This window comes from Accipiter gentilis, chromosome 23 (assembly GCF_929443795.1).
Source record: "Accipiter gentilis chromosome 23, bAccGen1.1, whole genome shotgun sequence".
In the NCBI taxonomy this organism is placed as follows: Eukaryota; Metazoa; Chordata; class Aves; order Accipitriformes; family Accipitridae; genus Astur; species Astur gentilis.
In genome coordinates, this window is record NC_064902.1 from 3803799 (window position 1) to 3825670 (window position 21872).

Here is a 21872-nt window from a genome sequence, read left to right on the forward strand (position 1 = left end):
AGCAGAGGAGGAAAGAATCAGGCCCAGTGTTGTAAAAATCTGACATGTAGCTTGAAAAGTTTTCAAATCTCCAGACTTCACGATTTTTCCATACTCAAAGGCGAAGTAACTAGAGAAACTTTTCAATATACAATTTAAAATGATGCAATGATTTTTGGTTGTTACTCAGATTACACGTTTTTGCCTGAAGGTGAACTTGCTGAACTTTCCAAAGGCTATTAGATCTGCCAAGATGGTATGATAAGTCTCGTCTCTTCCTTCAGAACAAAGAATTTGTAAGAACTGCAATAAAGACTTGGAAAAATTTGCTGAAAACCAGCAGAGGCTGAAAAGTCCTGTCTTTTATGCAATTTGAGACCACATTTATATCTTTCTGTAACTTGCATAACTAGAACGAGCCATTTGTGAAACTTCATATGTCAGTGATCTGAGACTGCTATCCAATAAGGAAACACTCTTCCATTCAGAGGAGGAGAACATGCATCCATCCAGAGAAGCCCTATAGTATATTTATAAGACAACAAAATATCTAAATGAACAGAAGCAGAAAAAAAAAAAAAAAAAGAAAATCAGAAGTAGATAGCCAGTCTCTTCGACTTAGTTATGTGCATTTTTCATACACCCTTCTTTAAAGTAAATTCATGCATGTCTTCTTAGAAATCTTAGAAATCTGCCTGACATTTCAGTATGAAGAATCAACAATGGCAATCCTTTCTCTGGTGCCTAGGTTTGAACCCTCTGTTTTGAGAGGGCACGAAAAAGAAAAAAATGTCTTTAGTACTGCAAATTTTTTGTCAGTTTGGATGAGTTTTTACTGGAGCATTACAAAGGAAATCTGTCAGTTATCTGAAAAAAACCCAAACCTATCATAGATTCTTTATAACTGTTTTAGGAGTGAAGGCCTTTGTTGAGTGCTGTGGCTATCCATCCAATAATGACTGAATAGAAAATAAGCAAAAATAAAGATAATCTAGTAGACAGCACAAGCGTATGTTGGTGCAAACTGGTCTTGTTAGGATTTGAATGATCAATCTAGTCGTGAGAGAGTCTAGAGTTTATTCCTAACCTTACTGTCATCCTCTTATATATATAAAGTGAGGGGATGCTCTACCTTCTTCTTCCGCATTTCCAGAAGTGCATTAGACATCAGAGGATTCTTGCAAATCCTCCAGCTCCCCAAGGATGCTACAGACATCCTCATCTTCTTCCATCAACTCTTCTTTAGCTGGCTTCCTGAGAAATGTAGTACAAGCGTATGAATTCATTTGGATGGGCCATAACACACAGAGCATCCAAATGTGCTCGACTCAAGGTCCATCCAACAACGGATCTAATTTGACCTGCATATAAGTTCATCACTCTCCAGTGGACACGTTGGAACTTTTTGAATCTGTTGGCCCATTTCCTTTTTTCATTATCATTCCACAGATGTGAAATGGATGTAAAAATCAAAGTCACTGAATAAACAAAATGAGAAAAACAATCACAGAGGCCTCTTGGCAGGAGAGAAGCAATACATCCTACTGAAGATACTTCTACAACTAAGAGCAGAAAGGAAACTAAGAATATGGATGTTAGCAAAGAAACATAATTAAAGTTCATTTTGTTTAAAATAGTATAAAAGAATAATAATTTATCTGTGAATTAAATGGACAAAGAACTAAAAGCTACCTCTCAGACTAGAAAAAGAACTGAAAGGATGTAATTTGCTTTTTTTTGTGCTTGTAGCTGTTTGCACTCACCACAACCAGAAAGACATCCTGACAGAAATGCCAACAGACAACACTCCTCCTATAGCCATCAGGAAGAAAAGAATGCACATTTAGAGGTCATCTTTTCATAAAGATCACCATTACCTGGGCACCTGTTTGTCACCTTTTTACTGTGACAATTTGAATTTTCTCTAATGATGAGTGCTCCTGACTCAATAGAGTCAAGACACACAACCTCAAAGCTGAAGATCCGTATTTAATTACTTACCACAGAACCTTGGGAATTTACCCAAACCCTTAATCTCTCTCATGGCAGTTCCCACTCTTTATTTTTCGCTCTGCAGATGCACTAAAGAGACCTACCTGTCCTAGTTTAAGTTAACTGCATTCCCTCATTTTTTTCTAAAATGCATGGCTGCCTCTCTTTCTCCAGGAAAAAAAATGTATCAATTTGTAGATGGGAACAGGAGAAAGTACTGTTTATCTTAAAGACAAAAATCAAAATCTTCTGAGATAAAAATGTTTTTTAAAAGATTCTTTAAAGGAGAAAATATTTTTCTTAATTATTCACCTCTTTTTCTTGTAAGCATCATGTAAAACATTCACATCTGATATGGCGAGTACATATCTCTTTCAGAGCTGCTCTCTTCTGCAAGGTGGCACAAACAGTTGATCTTAGAAAGATCAAGTAGAGAGCACTAAAGTGCTATAAAACATGCTACTTCACTGCAATGAAAAAGGCAAAATAGTTCAAATAATTTTTTTAGCACTACAGGACAAATTTTACTAGATATCGTAATCTGTACTATATTAGCACCATGATGCAGTGCAAATATTTAGTACATAAAAAAATGCCATGGATTTTTGTATTTAGCAAAAGTTGGGTTTTTTTTAAATAAAAAGATAGATATGTCTAAGAAATCATCCATACTAGCCAATACATACATTTCAATATTTAATAGATGCTTAGGCCCTTACTACTAAAAATAAATCCAGAACCACATTTTTCATCACCTAATAGGAAAGAAAATAAATTCCTTTTAATCATAATACATATATAGTAGTGCCAGAACAGAAAAGATTTTTTTTTTTTTTTAATCAAATGGTACTTTTTAGTTTAGACTCAACAATTTAAATTATTCTGTTATTGCAGAAGTGGCAGCAACAATGTATTTTTGACAAAATAAACCAGTATGTTTTAGAAAGCCTTCATAACATTTTGCTAGCCATTGGCACAGTAGCATTTTCTAAGCAGCACTATTTTATGAGCTGTCATCACTGAAATGGAATGTCCATTCACAGTTCTTAAAAAAAGTATTCCTATTTTTGCATTATAATTTTATAGCCTTTTCACTTTATCTCTTCTGCTGTACAAACACACCTTTGGTCAATTCACCTATTTTACTTTTTCACGTGTTCCTCCTTTGAAAACAGTACAGCAATTAACAAGTACCTTCGTTCACATGCACAAACACTCTATAGCTTTCCTTATAACATTATCTTGCCTTGATCAAAGACGAAGCATTTTTTTTTCTAGACGATGTGGGCATTTACTTTTAGCATACCTGGGTTTGGATTCTGTTGAGCCCTCTGAACCAGAGAATTTGTCCACGTCGAAGTTCTCTCTCTGCATGATCAATTTCTTCAACATCTTCATTGAGTTCTTCTTCAGGGACCTCCTCCTTCTCAGTGAGCCTCCCTGCCTCCTTTAAAAACTTTAGCCTACTTGTTGGGATGGTTGCAATGACCTAAAATTATAAAAAAGTACTGAAAACATAAGCCTCATTCAATAACAGTAGTATAATAATCTGCTAATTACAAAAGAACGTTGATATTTTAATGAGATGTATAATCTTTCAGGAAAGCTAAGATAAGCATATTCATAATAGTACTTTACACTTATACAACTCCATTTTAGTCCAAAACTACTTAGTTTACTGTGTAAACAATTAGCATTATTTGAATCATTAAACCACATTAGCAAAACACAGCTATGGAGCAAGTTTAAGGCTGGGAAAAATGTTATCCTTTCGCAAAAAACTAAAAGTTGATGTAAGTATTCAATTGTAATTATTTAAAGAAGACTTATCAAGACTGATATTTCTGCAATTAGTTTGGATATTGCTAATGACTTATCTTAATGTTAGCTAAAATTAGTTGCACCTCATGCTTATAAATCTTCTCACACTACATTGGTTCTGGTATTCAGATTCTCTTTGTTTCAGCAAGTTGAAATGCTTTTCTCAGCGTTTATCAAAAATGAGGTCTCTGAAAGGTGTGGTTTTGACTGTCTCACTGTTGGACTTCTTATAGGGTTATCTCTTACTCTGTGTTCTTATTACTAATAATCTCTGATTAACTCAGCCCCTCTTCTTATTCTGTTTGTCCATCAAAGTGGTCCTTGGAAGTAATTAATACAGGACATGGCTAATAATCTTTAAAAATTCACAAATACTATAGTTAGACAATGTTATAACACAATTGTTTTAAATAAATCTCAAGTGTTACCCTCTTGGGCAGTCATTTTCTCTTTGTTCTGATTTCTTTTGTCAGCTTGAAATATGAGCAGATGGCTATTTAAACAGGATTACCTGGAACATATTGAATGCTTAAAAAACCCCAACTCCTGCAAAGTTAACTATTAGACCCATTTAGTAAAAAAGTGCTGCAATTTTCTTTTTTGTTGTCTTTATTTCAGCAGTGAGCAATCACATCTCTGAAGCCCAAATGTGTGAAAGATGGAGATAGAATTGGACAGTTGCAGGAAAGTTGGTGAGGATGTATCTTACAGTTTTGGAAAACTGGAATGGATATAATGAAGACACATGAAAAGGCACCAAATATTTTCAGAATGAAAATAAACTGTTGAGTTTGCTGAGGGTCTCCTTGAACTTCATGATCCACAACTCCATTTATATTATTTTTAAAGACGGATAAAGAAATGTCAAAATAAACCCAGTTTGTATGCTACTACCGAACCTTTTTAAAATGCATTTTGGGTTTTGAAAAACAAGATGTAAACTTGGAAAATTAATGAAATGGTGTGACACGAGCAAAGACAGAACAGGATAGAAAAAGAAAAGGTAAGTGCTACTCATTTAAATACTTACTGAAATTCTTTCAGCTTCCCAGCTTTCAAAACACTATAATGCCAATACTTTACCAAAAGAAGCTACTTGAGACTATTTGGTATCGGATGAAACTGACGATGATAAAGTACTTGTAAGACAGTACACATAGAAACAACTGTATTTGGTACTGATTCTGTGCAATAGAACGTACCTCTCCTTCACGACCTCTCTTAGCCAGGCTGAGAGATTCTGCTCTAGTTCTTTTCTTAGGGTCTTACATGTCTTTTTGTTTGTTCACTTGTCTTCCATATCTGCAGATACCTGCCCAGCTCAGGTAACAGCAGACTCAATAGACTGGAGGTAGATTAAGGAACTAAATATTATTCCCAGGAAAATTATCACAGTTTTCAAAAGTGATCAATAATTCTGGGAATGTAACATGAAATATTTTAGAAAGACTTGATTTTCAGAAGTGATGAGGGCCACCTTTCAGAAAACTGTCCCTCAAAGCATCTCAGATTGGCTTCCTAGAAATTACATCTTTAATCACTTCTAAAAGTGCCAACGTTAACTCCAAACTTGGAAATCTTGATTGGTTTTAGTGGTTCACAAGAACAGCAGGTTGAGGAGACTGATAAAACAAAGGGATAACAAATTTGTTTTGTGCTGAACTAGAATTAGTCATAGCAAGAGAGAAAAGGCTGAGAAGGAAGAGAAGAACCTCTTCTAAAGGAAATGAAGTCTCTCTTACTGTAGAGCTCCATGAAGAGAGGACTTGCCAGAGCCTGTAAATCATGTAAATAATACAGTTTTTTAGCTTGTGTTTTTCTTTTTTGGTCACTAAATACTGGCCACAAAAGAAAGATTCCCCGCCCCCCCTCCCCCCATTTCCTTTATGTAAAATTGTAGTCTTTTCAGTGATTAAATTGTTGAGGTATTCCAATACCACTTTTAATTTAATGGCTAGGCTCTTGCATTAAGGCTTGGGCAACTATGTCCATCTTCAAATAGAAAAGAGATGTTGGTATTCTTAGTTTTCAATGGATATGTAATAACCACACATAACAAAATTTAGAAGCCAAGTAGCACATTGATCAAAGGCTGTGGGAAAGTCTTCACAGCTGAATAATATAATAAAACAGCTAGGATTTTTCTCCCTTTCTCTGCTTTTATTCTCCCCTCTCAAAGTTGTTATTTTCCAATCAGTTGAAAATAAATCTTTTCTTTCCAAGAATTACCAAACTGATTCTAGGTCTTCCTCCTGCAAGGTCATAAATCAAATCCCATCCTCAGTAATAATTACAGTAAAACAATCTAATAGTGGTGGTTTTCAGCAACATATGCATTAAAAGCTGTCATGACTCTGAGCTTATTCCTTCAAAAAAATCTGAGGCCCCACTGTCCAAAAAGGGTTTTTTTTTCCATAAAAGAACAAATAATCAGTTTTGAAAGCTAGCATCTATACATTATAATTCCTTCAGAACCATTCCAGTATTCAATTGCAGTTGGCAATTTCTTGCCTGTTTCTTCAAAGTGGCAAACTAGTCGATCTATATGTATCTCTACATCTGAGAGGCAAAACGTAACTTCATATTTTTCACATTTTTTTTTACTGTTTCAGGTGGCATCAACTTAAATACATTAATAATGCATTCAAAAATGTAAAAAAATAACATTTGCAATATGTTTGTATATAAAAGAATATTGTAGTATTTTAACAATACTGATTGTATCTGTATTATTATTTCCAGACAGAAAATCACATAACTTGCTTATCTCATTGACACTTGTTTTTATGTCTATATATAATTTTATATTAGCTAACGATGACACAGGTTGTAGCAGAATTTTAAAATTACATATGAATTAAACGGCACTTTTCTGCAACTATTATAGGAAAAAATAATTTTTCTGTCATTCCCTCTTCCATCCTTTGCACACAGAATTAGGTGGATGGAGGATCACTGCTGGTGTATGTTAAATGCACTTAGTCCTATGTCAGTAACAAGGCTGCTATGGATTGATAGAATGGCAGTTTCAGCAAGGGAATGAGTGGGTTGAAATAGAACTGGAACTTCTTTTCACTTTCAAAAATTTGCCATGGCTGAACATAGACAGGATACATTGGGTACTCTATTGCAGGAAAGGTTACAGTGCATTTGGCCTTACTATACTTCTTTTGTGACTAGAGGGCTAGGTTATGAATCAAACGTCTTTCATGAAAAAGCCTAACTGAAGACGACCTTGGTGATAGCACACCCTGCTTAGGAAAAGAAAAGATATGAAAATTAACAAAAATCAAAAGGAACACTGGGCTAAATTATCCTTACTACTATATCTATTCTTGAAGTACATAGAGAGCACCCTGTATTTCACAGTGTGTGCTAAATACAACATTGTGAGAGATCAAAGAAACAACAGTACAGTAGGATTAGGAGCAATATCAGATCTTTGATTGGTTTATAAAAACAAAAGAAAGAAATCTGCATATTCCTGAATGCTTACCTGACCCCATACAAGTTCTCCTAATCCAATAAATACACACCACATCCACTGGTCAAGCTGCAGGGGAGAACAGCTAAATGGTTTTCCTCCAAACTGGACAATTACTATCTACAAAGAAAAGCAGAGAAGAAAGGGGGGGTAAATATTTTCTGGGGAAAAAAAAACCCCAAACCAAAACACTCCACCCCCAAAACCCCCAAATGCCAGCAAAAAAAACCGAGCAACTTTCAGTCATGTTTCAATTGAGATTTTACTTTATCTTTCTACTTATTACAGCTCTCCTGGTTTGATTCCAACATATTTTACCAGTAGAATACTCAAACATATTATTATCAATCTATTGTTTAGTGGACCGAATCTTAAGAGTACCTAAAATCAAAATACTATCTTATATTCCAAATATGTCATTTGACACTCTTAGGTGGCACTAAATCAAGTTACCAGAAGGACATTTTTGGAACCCATCCAGCAAAAGCTTTAGAATCCCAGTCACTAAAAAAATCAAACCACGCAAATTTATGCACACTGAATTAAAGATCAGAAAAAGCCATACCAGTTCAGACTAAGGCTTCCTTAGCCTCATAGCTAACAACAGTCATATATGAATGCCCAGGAAGAAAGAAAACAGGACTGTCCCTGGGTGTTCTCCCAGCTTCTGAATATTCTCAGCTGGGGATATGTTGACTCTGACATAGTTTATTTTGGAATGTCCATTGCATGAGAGATTTTTCCCTCTAATTAACATTTATTGTACACTTATAGACGTGTTATCATGGATAGACTGATAGTATACCAAAATCTAGTCCTGTTGGAGAAAGAGGGTGGGAAAACCACACACCTTGCAGCAGGATAACCAACACACACTGAATCTGAACAAGTTTCAAAGCCTGATTAGACTGAGAAGGTTTTGCTAACTGAAAATCAGTTATTATTGATATTTTGCAGTAGTGCTGCTGCAAAACCAGGAACCTGAAAGCACAAGCCAGAGATTTAAACTGTCAAAGGCTGCAGAACGGAAATGCAAAGTAATTTGTCCAGTCTAAGATACAAAATAACACGAATACGTAAAGTGGTTGCTTTCTTGTGTGAGTGAATAAACACAAACTATGAACACAAACTCATTCCATGTGAAGTCCAAATACACAGAAAGAAGGAAGGGGACAGAGAATGGAAGGCAGTGGATAGGAAACAGGAAAATGATTGGAGAGAGTAAGGAAAAAGGAGGAGACAAAACAAAAATTGTGACTATGATGCTAAATTTCTAAGAAGGAGATTACAACTCCATATTGAGAAATTTCTAAACTTTATAGTAGGTATGGCATATTTTAATCCATCTTCCTTCACAGTGAAAATTATTTATTTATTCTGAAAGCAGAGAAAGAATTAAAAAAAAAAGCTATTGCTTGTCTGAGGGCAGCAGTGGTAACTACCCTTTTATTTCTCAAGCTGTTGTAGCTCTCACAGAAACACTTTCTGATCCTTACTGAGGATGCATTGTAATAGTCTCCATATTTTTCACTTGGAAAATTTGGCCACTGCTGCTGCCTTTTTTTCTTTTTGGAGGGGTTTAGGAGGGGGACTAAATTAAACTAACTAACAGTTAATGGAACTATTGCACTCAAAGATGAAATATCAAAGCCAATTAGTCTGTACTTCACAGAAAGTGTAGTAGATACATATGGAACTAAGAAACCTTTAAATATGAAATAAAAACACTTCTGTAATCTCCCATTATCCATCTACATAATCCAAGCTCCTGGAGACAATCTCTTTAGCATGAAATGCTTGGCTCACACATCCAGCTATTAAAACACACACCAAAATAATAACTGCTTTTCTGACATTGCTTCAGCAAGCAACAATATGCAAAGCTGTATTTCCACAATGTAATAAACAAAGTGGAAAATTAATAGAAAGATTAACCTTCTGTTGTCCCTAGAAAAAATATCTGATTTTAAAAAGAGACTTAAAAGCAAGTAAGAGTCACAGCCTAAGTACTCTTGTGCTACAATGTCCTTTTTGATTTACTGTCAGAGTGCAAACCTAGTGCTTTGAACTGTGCACTTAAGTATTTCAGCTACTAGGAAAGCAGGGAAGAGGGAGTAAAATCAGCAGCTGATTCAGAATTGTGGCTAGCAGCTAGATGACACTTCCTTCAGGCAGACAACTGAGTACAGTAATGCCTAGAACTAAGAAAACATCCTCAAACACTATCCATGATTAAAAAAAAATAAAAAAATAGAGATGATTGTAAATTTGTCAGGCCTCTTCTAAAGGCATTTTAGTTCATGGTAGTAAACCCATGGTTTTGAACTAGCTGTTAAAAGACCATCACTATCAAGTTCTACTACCAATCACTGGTGCCCTTTCTCCCATACTCAGTTTGAGTGTTTCCCCTTTCCTGTTTCAAACCACTATAGCCCAGATTCAGATAGATCTATCCTCCTCCTTACTCCTTCCATGAGAAAGGTCCCAATACAGATAGCTTCCAGGATGCCATTCCAGAATTGAGCAATAATGTCAAGATAGAAATAGCTCAACTCTAAGCAATTGTGAGGGCTGCAGTAGACTTCAAAAAGGTAATGTCAAACAGTATCAAGTACAGGATAGATGACAGCAAATGGATGCATACAGGAGCAGAAGAAGGACTTAAGAGTTCATACAGCAGAAGAACTACAACTGTTTGGGAAGAGTGTGTAATTCTTTAATTATGTTCACATATGACTGGGACAGCAAACTCACAAATGAGATGGACGTGAAGAATTACTACCAAGAAGTAGTATTACCAAGAACATCAAGTAGCATTTGGCAGTGGCATTTAACCTCAGAAGAAGAGAGCAGTGTTAGCTATTTGAAGGCTAATTTGTTTATTCATGGAGTAGTAAATTAACGTAAAATGCTTTGTTGCTATTGTTTGGTAACTATTTAATAATTTCTTCTAAAAGAATCAGTTACAATATCAACAAATCATGATGGCAGTTATGATTGTACATCTTCAGAATAATTTAAGATTTAACCTAGTTATAATAATCAAAATTTATGCTGTATTAGTATGGCTACGTAACATTTTCCATTACTGACAATTGTATTGATTGAGAAAATATGTGAAACCAGGTAGTTTACTATTAAGTGTGCTTCCTACAACATTTAGATTAAAAAAAAACCCAAACACACACGCACAGAGAAAAAAATGTAAGGTAAATTTCTGATGAATAGCTACTAATTCTTGCCCAAATCATTACCTGAATAGCAAATGTACCCAGTACAATAGTGCAAAAAATAGGATTTCTGAAGATGCCATCAAAGACATTTCTTTCACCATGGATTTTCCGTGCGTTGATTTCATTGAAAAGCTGCATCATGACAAAGGTGTTGAAGATAATGGTGTAATGCTCTGAAGGAGGAGAGTGAAGTGGTGCATTCCTCCCACTGTCAATCTTAAACATTTTCTCACCTGGGTATAAGACAAAAATAAAGGTTTCCACTAGAATAAATTAATCAAACTTAATTTTACATTTCCCTTGTTTGCTTTAGCTAGTTGCCTCCTGTGCTCACTTTTACCAGCTTTCTTTCTGCACTTACTGTAATACAGGCAGAATTTATAACACCAGTGAGCAAAAGACATCTAAACTTCCTGAGCAAGAAGCTTCTCAAATGATGACTTTCATCTAATAACTTAGTATACCTACACAAATAGTTTTCAGTAGTACTTTTTCTCTAACCAAGTGGTAATTATTCTAAGTCAATTCTTTCTGACGTATTGAGCACTTGAGACCATTGACAGTATGTTTGCGATTTTCTACAATAATTAGAAGCAACTACTCTTCAGCAGTTTTTACCAATTTTCTAATCCAGTATGGCGTAACTCTTGACAAGCATTCAAGGATATTAATTATAAAGAACACAGACTTTCCTGGTTTTAAATAGATTTGGGTTTGATCATTCTGCTAGTTTGCTTTGAGAGCACACCATCAGGCATTGCTCTTTATTTTGATAATTTTACTATCGCTTTCAGATCTGACCAATAAAAAAAGCAAGATACAACCCATAATGAGTAACTGTAAAATTGAGGTAAGTTTTGAAAAGATACCTGCACCTAAGGAACCTCTTTTCTGATAGAATCATAGAATGGTTTGGGTTGGAAGGGACCTTTAAAGATCGTCTAGTCCAATCCCCCTGCCACAGGCGAGGACATCTTTCAGTAGACCATGTTGCCCAAAGCCCCATCTAACCTGACCTTGAACACTTCCAGTGATGGAGCATCCCCAGTTTCTTTGGGCAAACTGTTCCTGTGTCTCACCACTCTCGTTGTAAAAAAATGTTCTTTCTTATGGCCAATCAAACCTAGCCTCTTTCAGTCTAAAACCGTTGCCCCTTCTCCTGTCACTACAGGTCTTGGTAAAAAGGCTCTCCCTGTCTCTCTTATAAGCCCTCTTTATAGATTGAAAGGCTGCAATAAGGCCTCTCCAGAGGCTTCTCTTCCCCAGGCTGAACAACCCCATCTGTCTCAGCCTTTCTTCACAGGAGAGCTGTTCGAGCTCTCTGATCAGTTTTGTGGCTTTTCCTCTGGACCTGCTCTAACAGGTCCATGTCTGTCTTGTACTGGGGACACCAGAACTGGATGTGGTACTCCAGGGTCACAAGAGTGGAGTAGAGGGGGAGAATCACCTCCCTCAACCTGCTGGCTACAATTCTTTTTATGCAGCCCAGGATACGATTGGCTTTCTGGGCTGCAAGTGCATGGGCTGCCAGTTCATGCCTGATTTTTCATCCATTTTCTTATACGCGAAGTTTACAGATAACATACAGTTACTGAAAGAGGGCATTGTCTTTAAGGATGGGGCATTCACATGAAAGCATAAATAGTGAATGAAATAAGACTAAAGAAGATTATCACAATACTACTCTTTTTCATAACAAGTGTTTTGTTAATAAAACCAAATTAAAACTTGAACATTTTTTCAGCTCTTCCACTAGCATTATATTCAGAATTTCTGAAGAAAGAAGAGGAAAGGTTTCCTCAGGTTTTCTCCTGAGGTCATTAATTCCGTCAGCTAAGTTAACAGTGAGCACTTTTTTTGCCTTGGGATATTTGAGCAGTTCATGTTCAAGTCACTGGTTATAATGAGCATGTTTCCAAAGACAGAATTTGGCTTATAGTTTTTTGACAGAAAGTAGATTATGATATCACAAATATATCAGTATCGCAACATGAGGCCACAAAACTTTGACTGTGAGAAAGCAGAGATTTTTTTAGAAGATTGTACATCTCCAAAGAGATAAGTATTGGAAAACATTCCCCTTACTATATATAAACAATAAAGGAAAAAATGAATGAAAGCAAACAGATACCATAATTTTTTCTTTTATAGATACACACACACATATCTATATACACACATTACATCAATTTGCTTTCATTCATACACTCAGAAACACAAATATATGAATAATACTTTCCTCAGTGAGAGTACCTCTTCTTAAGTCTCTATTATTGCATCGCATCACTTAATTGGCAAACCAGAATATGCCACCATTGTGGAACGGCAGTGGTTAAACCCATACCTAGTTTTTATTTCCAAACATCTTCCAAAAGGCATTATAGTACATCAGCTTTAGTGTTTATTATGCCTAATTGCTGAGATTAAGATTTTTTTTTTATACTATAGTTTGACAGAACTATAGTAGATGGTGATTTCTGAGGTGCCTGATGTATCAAAGGCATTACTGTATGTTCAAACACAATGTATTAATTGCCACATCATAGAAGAAATAGAAGAACTTGATGCACTAGTCTCTACAGGAACCTACTAGCAAAAAAAAATGAAGTATTAGTTGATCAAGATATAAATAATTCTCATTCATTTGGAATGTATCGAAAGGCTGAGTTTAGAACATCATCTCAGTGCAAAGCTGAGCCTCATGGAGTTTAAAAAGGAAAAGACCGTATCTCCTAGACTTATCAGAAAATTGGTTGGGCTGCGTCCTTCAAAGTATGCATGGGTTGTCTAGAGACACACAGAAGTAATTAGAATAGGGTGAAAAAGCCTGGTTTTCTTTTCATTTGGGCTCAGTATAAAGTATTTTAAACCATAGAACTCATCAAAAAGCCATTAAAACTCCCCATAAAGTTCACAGAAGTTCTCGTTCCAAGACTCGTATCACGTGAATTACCAAGTCCTTCTACACCCATTTCAAAGAATCTGAAATTACCATTCCCTTAGACTCACTAGACATTCTTAAAATACACTGCAAGCCTAACAATATTACAGACCATCTCTCTTCAAAACCTGGCAATTATTTTGGTTTAAATAGCTCCACTGTAAACAGACCATCACGTCCTTTGTGCATTGCAAATAAGCAATTGTTTGTTAATAAAATAAGCCAGTTATTGGTAAGGTGGAGCAAGACTCACAATGGAGCTCAAAAAATTCCCAAGAAGCATAAATTTACATTTACAGCTTATATGGAAGTCTGTGTATAAAGAAAAAAATCTGAAAGAGAACACATGAAATTTAACAATGATGACATAGTGACAAGAACACAATACCCAATCAATAAAATTCCTTTCAGCAAGTTCACTTATTATTGTGGAGCAACAGAATCTATTATTAGCCCCTACTATTCCCTGCAGCAAGAAACATTCCTCCTCCTTCCCTCCCCTCTCCAAAATACAACCTATTAAAAGCATCCATTGCTAGCAATGCCTGAAGAAGAGTCCAGTAATCTAATAAATTGGATTTTTCCCCTTCTAATATCCATTCTAGATATTAAATGTCAAAATGGAGTGTTATTTGTATCACTTAATATTTGCTTATCTATACTACTTAAGATCAGCATTATTTCTTGACTATGACAAACATTTTGCTCCCAGTTAGAGCTTCTCCAGATATTGGTAAAACAGATCTTGATTTTTGTTGTGTCTTTTTAAATTCGTTGTTACGTGACTACTAAAGACAAGTCTGAAAATGAAATTTCAGTATAGAAGCTTTAACAGAAACTTTTGCCAAAGCCCAAACCCACATTTTGTTAGAAGGCAAAAAAGCTCACTGTGGCCCTTCCCAATGTAAACAACATGTGAAAGGTGACTAAATCCCTCTATTGCATCTGTTCTGTTTCCCCTACTGTTTCTGATCCCATTAAACAGCTCGGTCCTGCTCGCTGTTTAACTATGACAGACTTAATATATGTGCATTAAGTGGCTACATTTAAAGCATTTTGACATGTCAGGCTACAAGACCTAGATGCTTCTAAACTAAGCAACAAGCCTAACAAACTTTCTTACCGACAAAAAGAAGTGTAAATATGAGAGTAAGCTGATAAACAGCGTGGCCCAGAATGTTCTTCATCATGGTACGGGATATGAGAGGTTTGTTCCTGCCATATGGCTTTCTTAGCAATAGAGCCTCTGTTGGAGGTTCGGTGGCCAGAGCAAGTGAGGCAAAGGTGTCCATAATTAGATTGACCCACAACATCTGTACAGCTTTTAGAGGAGAGTCCTGTGGAGACAAAGCGGAAAGTTACATATTTCCTAGAAAAATAATTGTTGCCATTTACTATGACTTCGTCTTGTCCTGTGTGACTGCAAGTAGTGCTGAAGACAGGATACTGAAATACACGGACCTTTGGTCTGACCTACTGTGACCTTTCTTATATTTCTTATGCAAGACCAGAGTCACAGGAAGCACAGTGATCTGAGCAAAGAGAAATTATTTCTCTCCAGTCATTTAAATCAGGGATATTTACAATCACACAATTCTCAAAAAGCATAATGTTATCACTTTATAATACATTTTACAATACCCTCTATTACTTCATGCATCGTGCTTAAATTTTCAGCTGAATTTAGGTAACTAGACAATACAAGAGGGAGTTTCTTTTCGGGAAGATAAATTATACTGAAACAATTTAAAAAGTAATACTTCCTTTTACTATAACCTACTTTTCTTTCAGAAGCAGCTTGATATTATTAAAAATTTATGAAACAATTACTGAGACATTTTAAAACATCTTACTTAAATAAGACCTTTTAAAAACAACAGTGATGAAAAAAATGCCTGATACTTGAATTTAAAAAATATTCTGAAACTCATTAAACTATATCAAATGTGAAAAAGTGAGAAAAATCTTTATTATTTTACTGGGTAACAGGATAGGATATTTGAAACTGTGGAACTGGGAAGACAAAAAAAACCCAACACAACATTACTACTTGTCAGGATGAGTATTTATTTTCTGAAGCAGATCGCCCACCACTAGAAGGAGCTCTTTCCTCACTTAATTCAAAAAAGAGTCTATCGTCATATTACAGAGGACTTTAGACCATGTTTAAAATAAAACGCCAAAACCCCAACAAAACAACCAAAAGTAAATAAATAAAGCAAACTAACACAAATCTCAGGAGAACTCTAGGTGACTGTCATAAAGTTTTGATTTGTAATTCATTGGGGCAGCTGTAATGATAGATGGATGCAATTGCTTCAAGCAGCCATATCAGGAAAAATGAAGTACGTTCTTTTTCGTATCTAGCAATCTCCTATACCTTTAGACTGAATACAAAAAGGACAGCATTAGTAAGGTCTGCTTCCTGTTTCAAACAGACATTTGTATTAGGAAAATATCTCAAAAGTAATAAGGTAATAAGGTATCAGTATGACAAATTTTATAATGGAAGGGAGTTAATCTACAGTGTGAAAGTTGGAAGATCAGAGCTCTGTTTTTAAGCTTTACATTGCCACAGTGCTGCAGTAGTGAAGCAAAGAAATTTATGGAACAGCATACAAGCCAAATCAAAGCAAATCAAACCACCTTATGAACTCTGCCCTTTTCTTCAAAGGCTTAAATGTTCATTTTTAATGAAATATTATCACATAATGAGGGCCAATATCCATTCAGTATCCCAAGGGCATATGGAGAACAGAGGTAAGTGATTTGGTCTCTTGTGGATCTGGTTTATAGTCCAACCCTCCCTTGAGATAAAATATTTCCTCCTGAAAACATATTTTTAACCCTCCTACATTTACACAAATTTTGATACATTTTATTTACAAAAGAATAGTCATTTTTAGCTTATTCAAAGGGATGGAGAAAAGCAACCTACTGTTTCTAAGTCTTACAGGTTGGCTATACCAGGGAAGTGAGGAAGATTAGCATTAATAGATTCTTGACCTCTTGGTTACGGATTGCATTAACTGGGCTTATCTGGAGAGTTCAGCTCATTCATTTGATATGCAGCTGCAGAAACAGGAAATGTCTTTGTCTTTAGAGGTGGCTAAAAACCTAAAAGCAATCAGGACAAACTTCGTTCCAAACTGAGAGCTCAGTTATTTTTATTAATACTAATGGTCAAACAAGGAGAGTACTTGCACTAAAAGCAGTTTGTCACTAGGGCTCAGAGACCCTAGAGTTGGACATAGTATATAGAGAAAAAGGAAAACATGTTTTCTACTGAAGAATTCTCCTTGTCATATTTTTACCTCTCTAGTTAATAAGTTTTCTTGAGAAACATGCTCTGCTTTGAGACGTTACAATAGCTGAATTTCCGCCTCATGTGCTTCTATGTCAATAAAACTGAATTTGTCTGTTACGCTTAATAGAGTCAAATATTCAGAGCCTGACATATTCCTAGCACAACAAAAAGTCAGATTATTTCAGTCTCTAAATCACACAACTGTAATTGGCAGTCATCAGTTTTGGCAACAACATGTTCTCACCATTTCACACTGCCAATCACCTTGGGTGGCTATGGTGCCCCTAATAATTATCTATTATTGGCAGTGCTACACTGTTCAGTCAAGTGTGAAAGCTCATTCTAAGCTGAAGCCAAAACATTAAATACACATTAGTCTGGGCAGGCAATGGAATGAAATTTCCACTGCAACTCTATCTGATTTCTGACTAGTTGGTGGAAACTGAGGAAAATACCTATCAGCTAAGGAGCTTAGTCTTCTATTACAGATTTTAGTCACTTACGCAAGTGGGATGCAAATTCAATGTTCTTTTCACTGCATTTTAGCCACTAACTGACCAGCTAATAATTCTTAATTCACTTCCTGAAAACTTTGGGGATGAGAGCTGTTCAAACTGCAAACCACCCAAAATCACCACTTATTTGTCAAATTCCTTTCCACTTGACCTTGGAATAGGTTAGCATTGGCCTAGAGGTAAAAGGAAAATGTCCCTTAAATCAAGTGATGTTACACTTCATCTTGGAAACACTTAAAAGTACAAATCGCCAAAGGCTGGAAATAAAATACAAATCTTTTGTGACATGCAGAGCCTCACAAATTTTAGAGCTTGTTACTTTTGATTTAGATGACAAGCTGTATGGGAATAAAAAGGTATTTTCACCCTTACCTCTTTACTCCCACTTGTCACAGAACACATGCACGGATTCATAAAAATGAGCATTTGTGATAAGTCAACTTTATATACATCAATGCAAAAAAATATCAGCCCTCGCTTCTGCTGGTAGATCACACTGTCCACTAGTTGTATGGAAGTGGCATCGTCAGTTCTACTTCCATGCCTCTAAGCCTTCCCAGAACAAAGCTGAACAGCACACACTTTGATTTTATATTATAGCTTTTTCAAATTTGCCAATGCTATTATTTTAGGATTTGCCAAATACAGTTCTGCAGTAAAACATTATAACCATGTAAATTACTGACTTATACATGTAAGTATAGATCATCCTCATTTTTTGAAAAAGGTCTGTAAAAACAATAAGTGATTCATGCAGTAGTTCATTGCTACAGTGCTTTTTAATTAACATTTAATTTTCCAAACATAATGTCCTATACAGTCACTGTTTTTAGTTCCTAATGTCTGCTAAAACATTAAGTCTTTCTCCAAGTACAAGAATAATAATTTGAATGTAAAATGTTAAAACACAGTCTTTGTTCTTCTCTTTCTTTAAATGCAACCTTTTTGAACAGTTACATTGCCTCAACAATTGGAGACACAGACAAAATTTGGCACAGAGATAAACCTGCCTTCTTTATAGTTCCAGTAAAAAACTTTCTATTTGACTGAACTGCAATTTAAAATCTTTATTTTGTACATACTCAGATTATTTTTAACAGCTCCAAACATAATGACCTAATATTTTCTGGGTACTGTGTATATGTTGGGGACAGGAAACAGGATGAACCTTCTGACTTTGTAAGGCACATATAGAACCCTGTATGATACCTAGCCATGTGGAGCAATGACTCATTTGAAGTACAAAATTCACAATAATTGTAGGCAGTTCTTCCAAAGAAGAACCCTCACCCAGTCAATCAAGGGCTCTGCAAAAATGTTATTCAGAGAATGAAGTCAGAATATTAGTGTTTATAGCTCACAAATCCACTGGAAAAAGAAATTATTGGTTTAACCTGAGGTAATGGGTGCTAAACAGTAAGGAAATTTATACGCAAACTGGTTGAGATAACCACACCCTAATCATTTTAAAAGTATGCACTGGGCAACACAGAGAGAAAGAAGCAAGAGGTAGATGAATTAGATTAACTGAAAGATAAGATGAATAACACAGCTCGGCTGCATTGTGCCACACAAACTGCACTGACATGGGACTAGCAGAAATAATAGTTGCGAACTCATTGGTGGGTGATATGTACACGCTGAAGACAAAATTAAGAGCACCTATGCAGCCACAGATTGAGGGATCCTGATTCAGCTTTTAATCAGGGACTTCTTTAAGCTTCATATTCTTGTATCACCTAGATCTCAGAGTGCTTTACATAACTGCAGAATCACAACACAGAAGTTCATTATTAGTTGAAATCGGAACACGTGGCTTACACATTGAGCTGCTGTAAACTGAAACAGGGCCCACTGGAAGTTGGATCCCTGTGAGGGGCAGCTCAGGTTTGGCAGCAGCTGCCCTAAGCTTGCCAACAGGTGACACTGTCTCTGTAATTCTTATACTGCTTAGAATATGATTTCTGTCACCTTAACATGACTTAGTGCTGGGACCCATGACAGAGAATAGCAAATGACCATTTGCATTGGTCCCGTTTAGTCTGCATAGTAATTTCTTTAATAGCCCACTGCTACTCTTTATAATCCTGATCTAACACTGGAGTAGCATGTAGGGTCACATACACTTTGTACATGTAGTTGAACAACTACGGAAACAGCAAACCAGGACAAAATAGAAATAGTTGATATGGTAGATATCCTAACAGCAGCATCTTGCTGAAGCAGGCATTGGGTAGACAAATAATAATATATTTGCTTAAAATAAACAGAATTGAGTTAAACAGTAGTTCCCTGAAGTGGAATTGGCAAGGACACCGATTTTATTTATGTATTTGAAAAAAAAAGCAGCAGATTCGTACAATGACCAATGCTCACAAGTTCTACCTAATACTTTTCTTAAGCTTCTCTCCATGGCACGCCTAAGGTGCTCTGGACCAAACAAATCAGCTCCTACTTGGCAATGCATTCTCTGGGTGCTCCTTGGAGGTCTAGTTTCACTCATAACAGTACTCACACAGTTGGACCCTTTCATTAATATAAAGTTGCTGTGGTTTCACTTGCAGTCCTGCAGTGATACAACCACATACACATATTTACACATATACCGATGCAATTGCAGGATCAAGACTGAATAAAATTAAGTCTATTTAGTTGCAAAGCACAAGCCAAGTGTTAAAAAAAATTAGTCAAAACGAAGTTTTTATTATCTTTGTATTTCCTTTAAGCACAAACAGTAGAAACACCAAAAACAGTAGGTAAGTATAAAAGAAGTGTCATACTCAAAGTACCCCAGTATGCTGGTTCTAAATTGCAGAACAGATTTTTTGAGACGCGACATTAAGAAGCATGGAAGAAATGTTACTACCTACACAGAATTTTTCTCATTCTAGATTTGATGAAATATCACCAAAAAGATAGCCTGTGTACTATTCATTAACCTGATAATTAATTGTGGACTAAAATTGTATTCTGTGTGTCAAAGAAAGCCAAACTGACTACCTCAAAGTAAAGTAAGATTCAGTCCAATGTGGACCCTCTTTATATTTATTTTGAAGGTCACAGAAAGCTGCGCTACCTTTTGGAAACTATAAATTTTAGCTTCATTTGTTTGAAGAACTTAAATGATTCAGTCAAAATAGTGACTTAAGACCTGTGTACAGTTTTGCAGACTTAGATCTATGTGTATGCACCTAGCCTGTTGTATACAAGATTTTTTGGTATATTCATGCATTTTGTGCTATTTTCATAGAGCTATTTTCACAGCAAACAGAGACTACAGTATGTTCTCAGGTGTAATTTTTAGTAAAGTTTATGGGCCAAACAAACATAATGCCCTTTCACTGGCTAGAGTCTTTAAGTCAAAGCCTAACATAATGAGAGACAGTCCTGAAGGGCAAAAGGGTCCAGGAGGGGTGGACATTCTTTAAGAAGGAAATCTTAATGGCTCGGGACCAGGCTATTCCCACGTGCCACAAGACAAACCACAAGGAAGTCGACCGGCCTGGCTGAACGGGGAGCTTTTGGTAGGACTCAAGAAGAAAAGGAGAGTTTGTCATCTCTGAAAGAAAGGGCAGACAACTCAGGAGGAATACACAGATCTTGTTAGGTCATGCAGAGAGGAAATTAGAAAGGCAAAAGCTCAGCTAGAACTCAATCTGGCCACTGTCGTAAGAGACAACAAAAAACGTTTTAACAAACATGTTAACAATAAAAAGAGAGCCAAGGAGAATATCTATTCTTTAATGGATACAGAAGGGAACATTGCCACCAAAGATGAGGAAAAGGCTGAAGTATTTAATGCCTTCTTTGCCTCAGTCTTTAATAGGGAGACCAGTTATCCTCAGGGTACTCAGCCCCCTGAGCTGGAAGGCAAGGACAAAGAGCAGAATATATCCCCCTTAAACCAGGACGAAATAGTTAGTGACCTAATATGCTGTCTGGACACTCACAAATCTATGGAACCTGACAGGATTCATCCAAGAGTACTAAGGGAGCTGGTGGAGGTGCTCGCCAAGCCACTCTCCATCACTTATCAGCAATCCTGGTCAACAAGGGACATCCCAGACGGCTGGAGGCTTGCCAATGTGACGCCCATTTACAAGAAGGGTCGGAGGGAGGATCCAGGGAACTACAGGCCTGTCAGCCTGACCTCGGTACCAGGGAAGATTATGGAACAGTTCATCTTGAGTGCGCTTACATGGCATGTGCAGGACAAACAGGGCATCAGGCCCAGTCAGCATGGGTTTATGAAAGGCAGGTCCTGCTTGACCATCCTGATCTCCTTCTATGACCAGGTGGCCCACCTAGTGGATGGGGGAAAGGCTGTGGATGTTATCTACCTCGACTTCAGCAAGACCTTTGACACTGTCTCTCATGGCACACTCCTTGAGAAGCTGGCGGCTCATGGCTTAGACAAGTGCACTCTTCTCTGGGTAAAAAACTGGCTGGATGGATGAGCCCAAAGGGTTGTGGTGAATGGAGTTAAATCCAATTGGCAGCAGGTCACAAGTGGTGTTCCCCAGGGCACCATATTGGGGCCAGTTCTGTTTAATACCTTTATCAATGATCTGGATGAGGGGATCGAGTACACCCTCAGTAA

At 36.5% G+C, this 21872-nt stretch overlaps 1 protein-coding gene across 18 annotated transcripts in view; it reads right to left on the reverse strand.

The window, feature by feature from the left end:
* The window catches only part of ATP2B2 (ATPase plasma membrane Ca2+ transporting 2), a 439575-nt gene that overhangs the window by 15833 nt on the left and 401870 nt on the right, over positions 1–21872 (reverse strand). For all 18 annotated transcript variants that reach the window (XM_049826145.1, XM_049826157.1, XM_049826153.1 and 15 more), the window contains 4 exons: positions 14574–14787; positions 10531–10742; positions 7289–7396; positions 3278–3460 (listed from right to left, as the gene is read on the reverse strand). In XM_049826145.1, coding sequence (XP_049682102.1) covers positions 3278–3460; positions 7289–7396; positions 10531–10742; positions 14574–14787 — 717 coding nt within the window. The remainder of the gene's footprint in view (positions 1–3277; positions 3461–7288; positions 7397–10530; positions 10743–14573; positions 14788–21872) is intronic.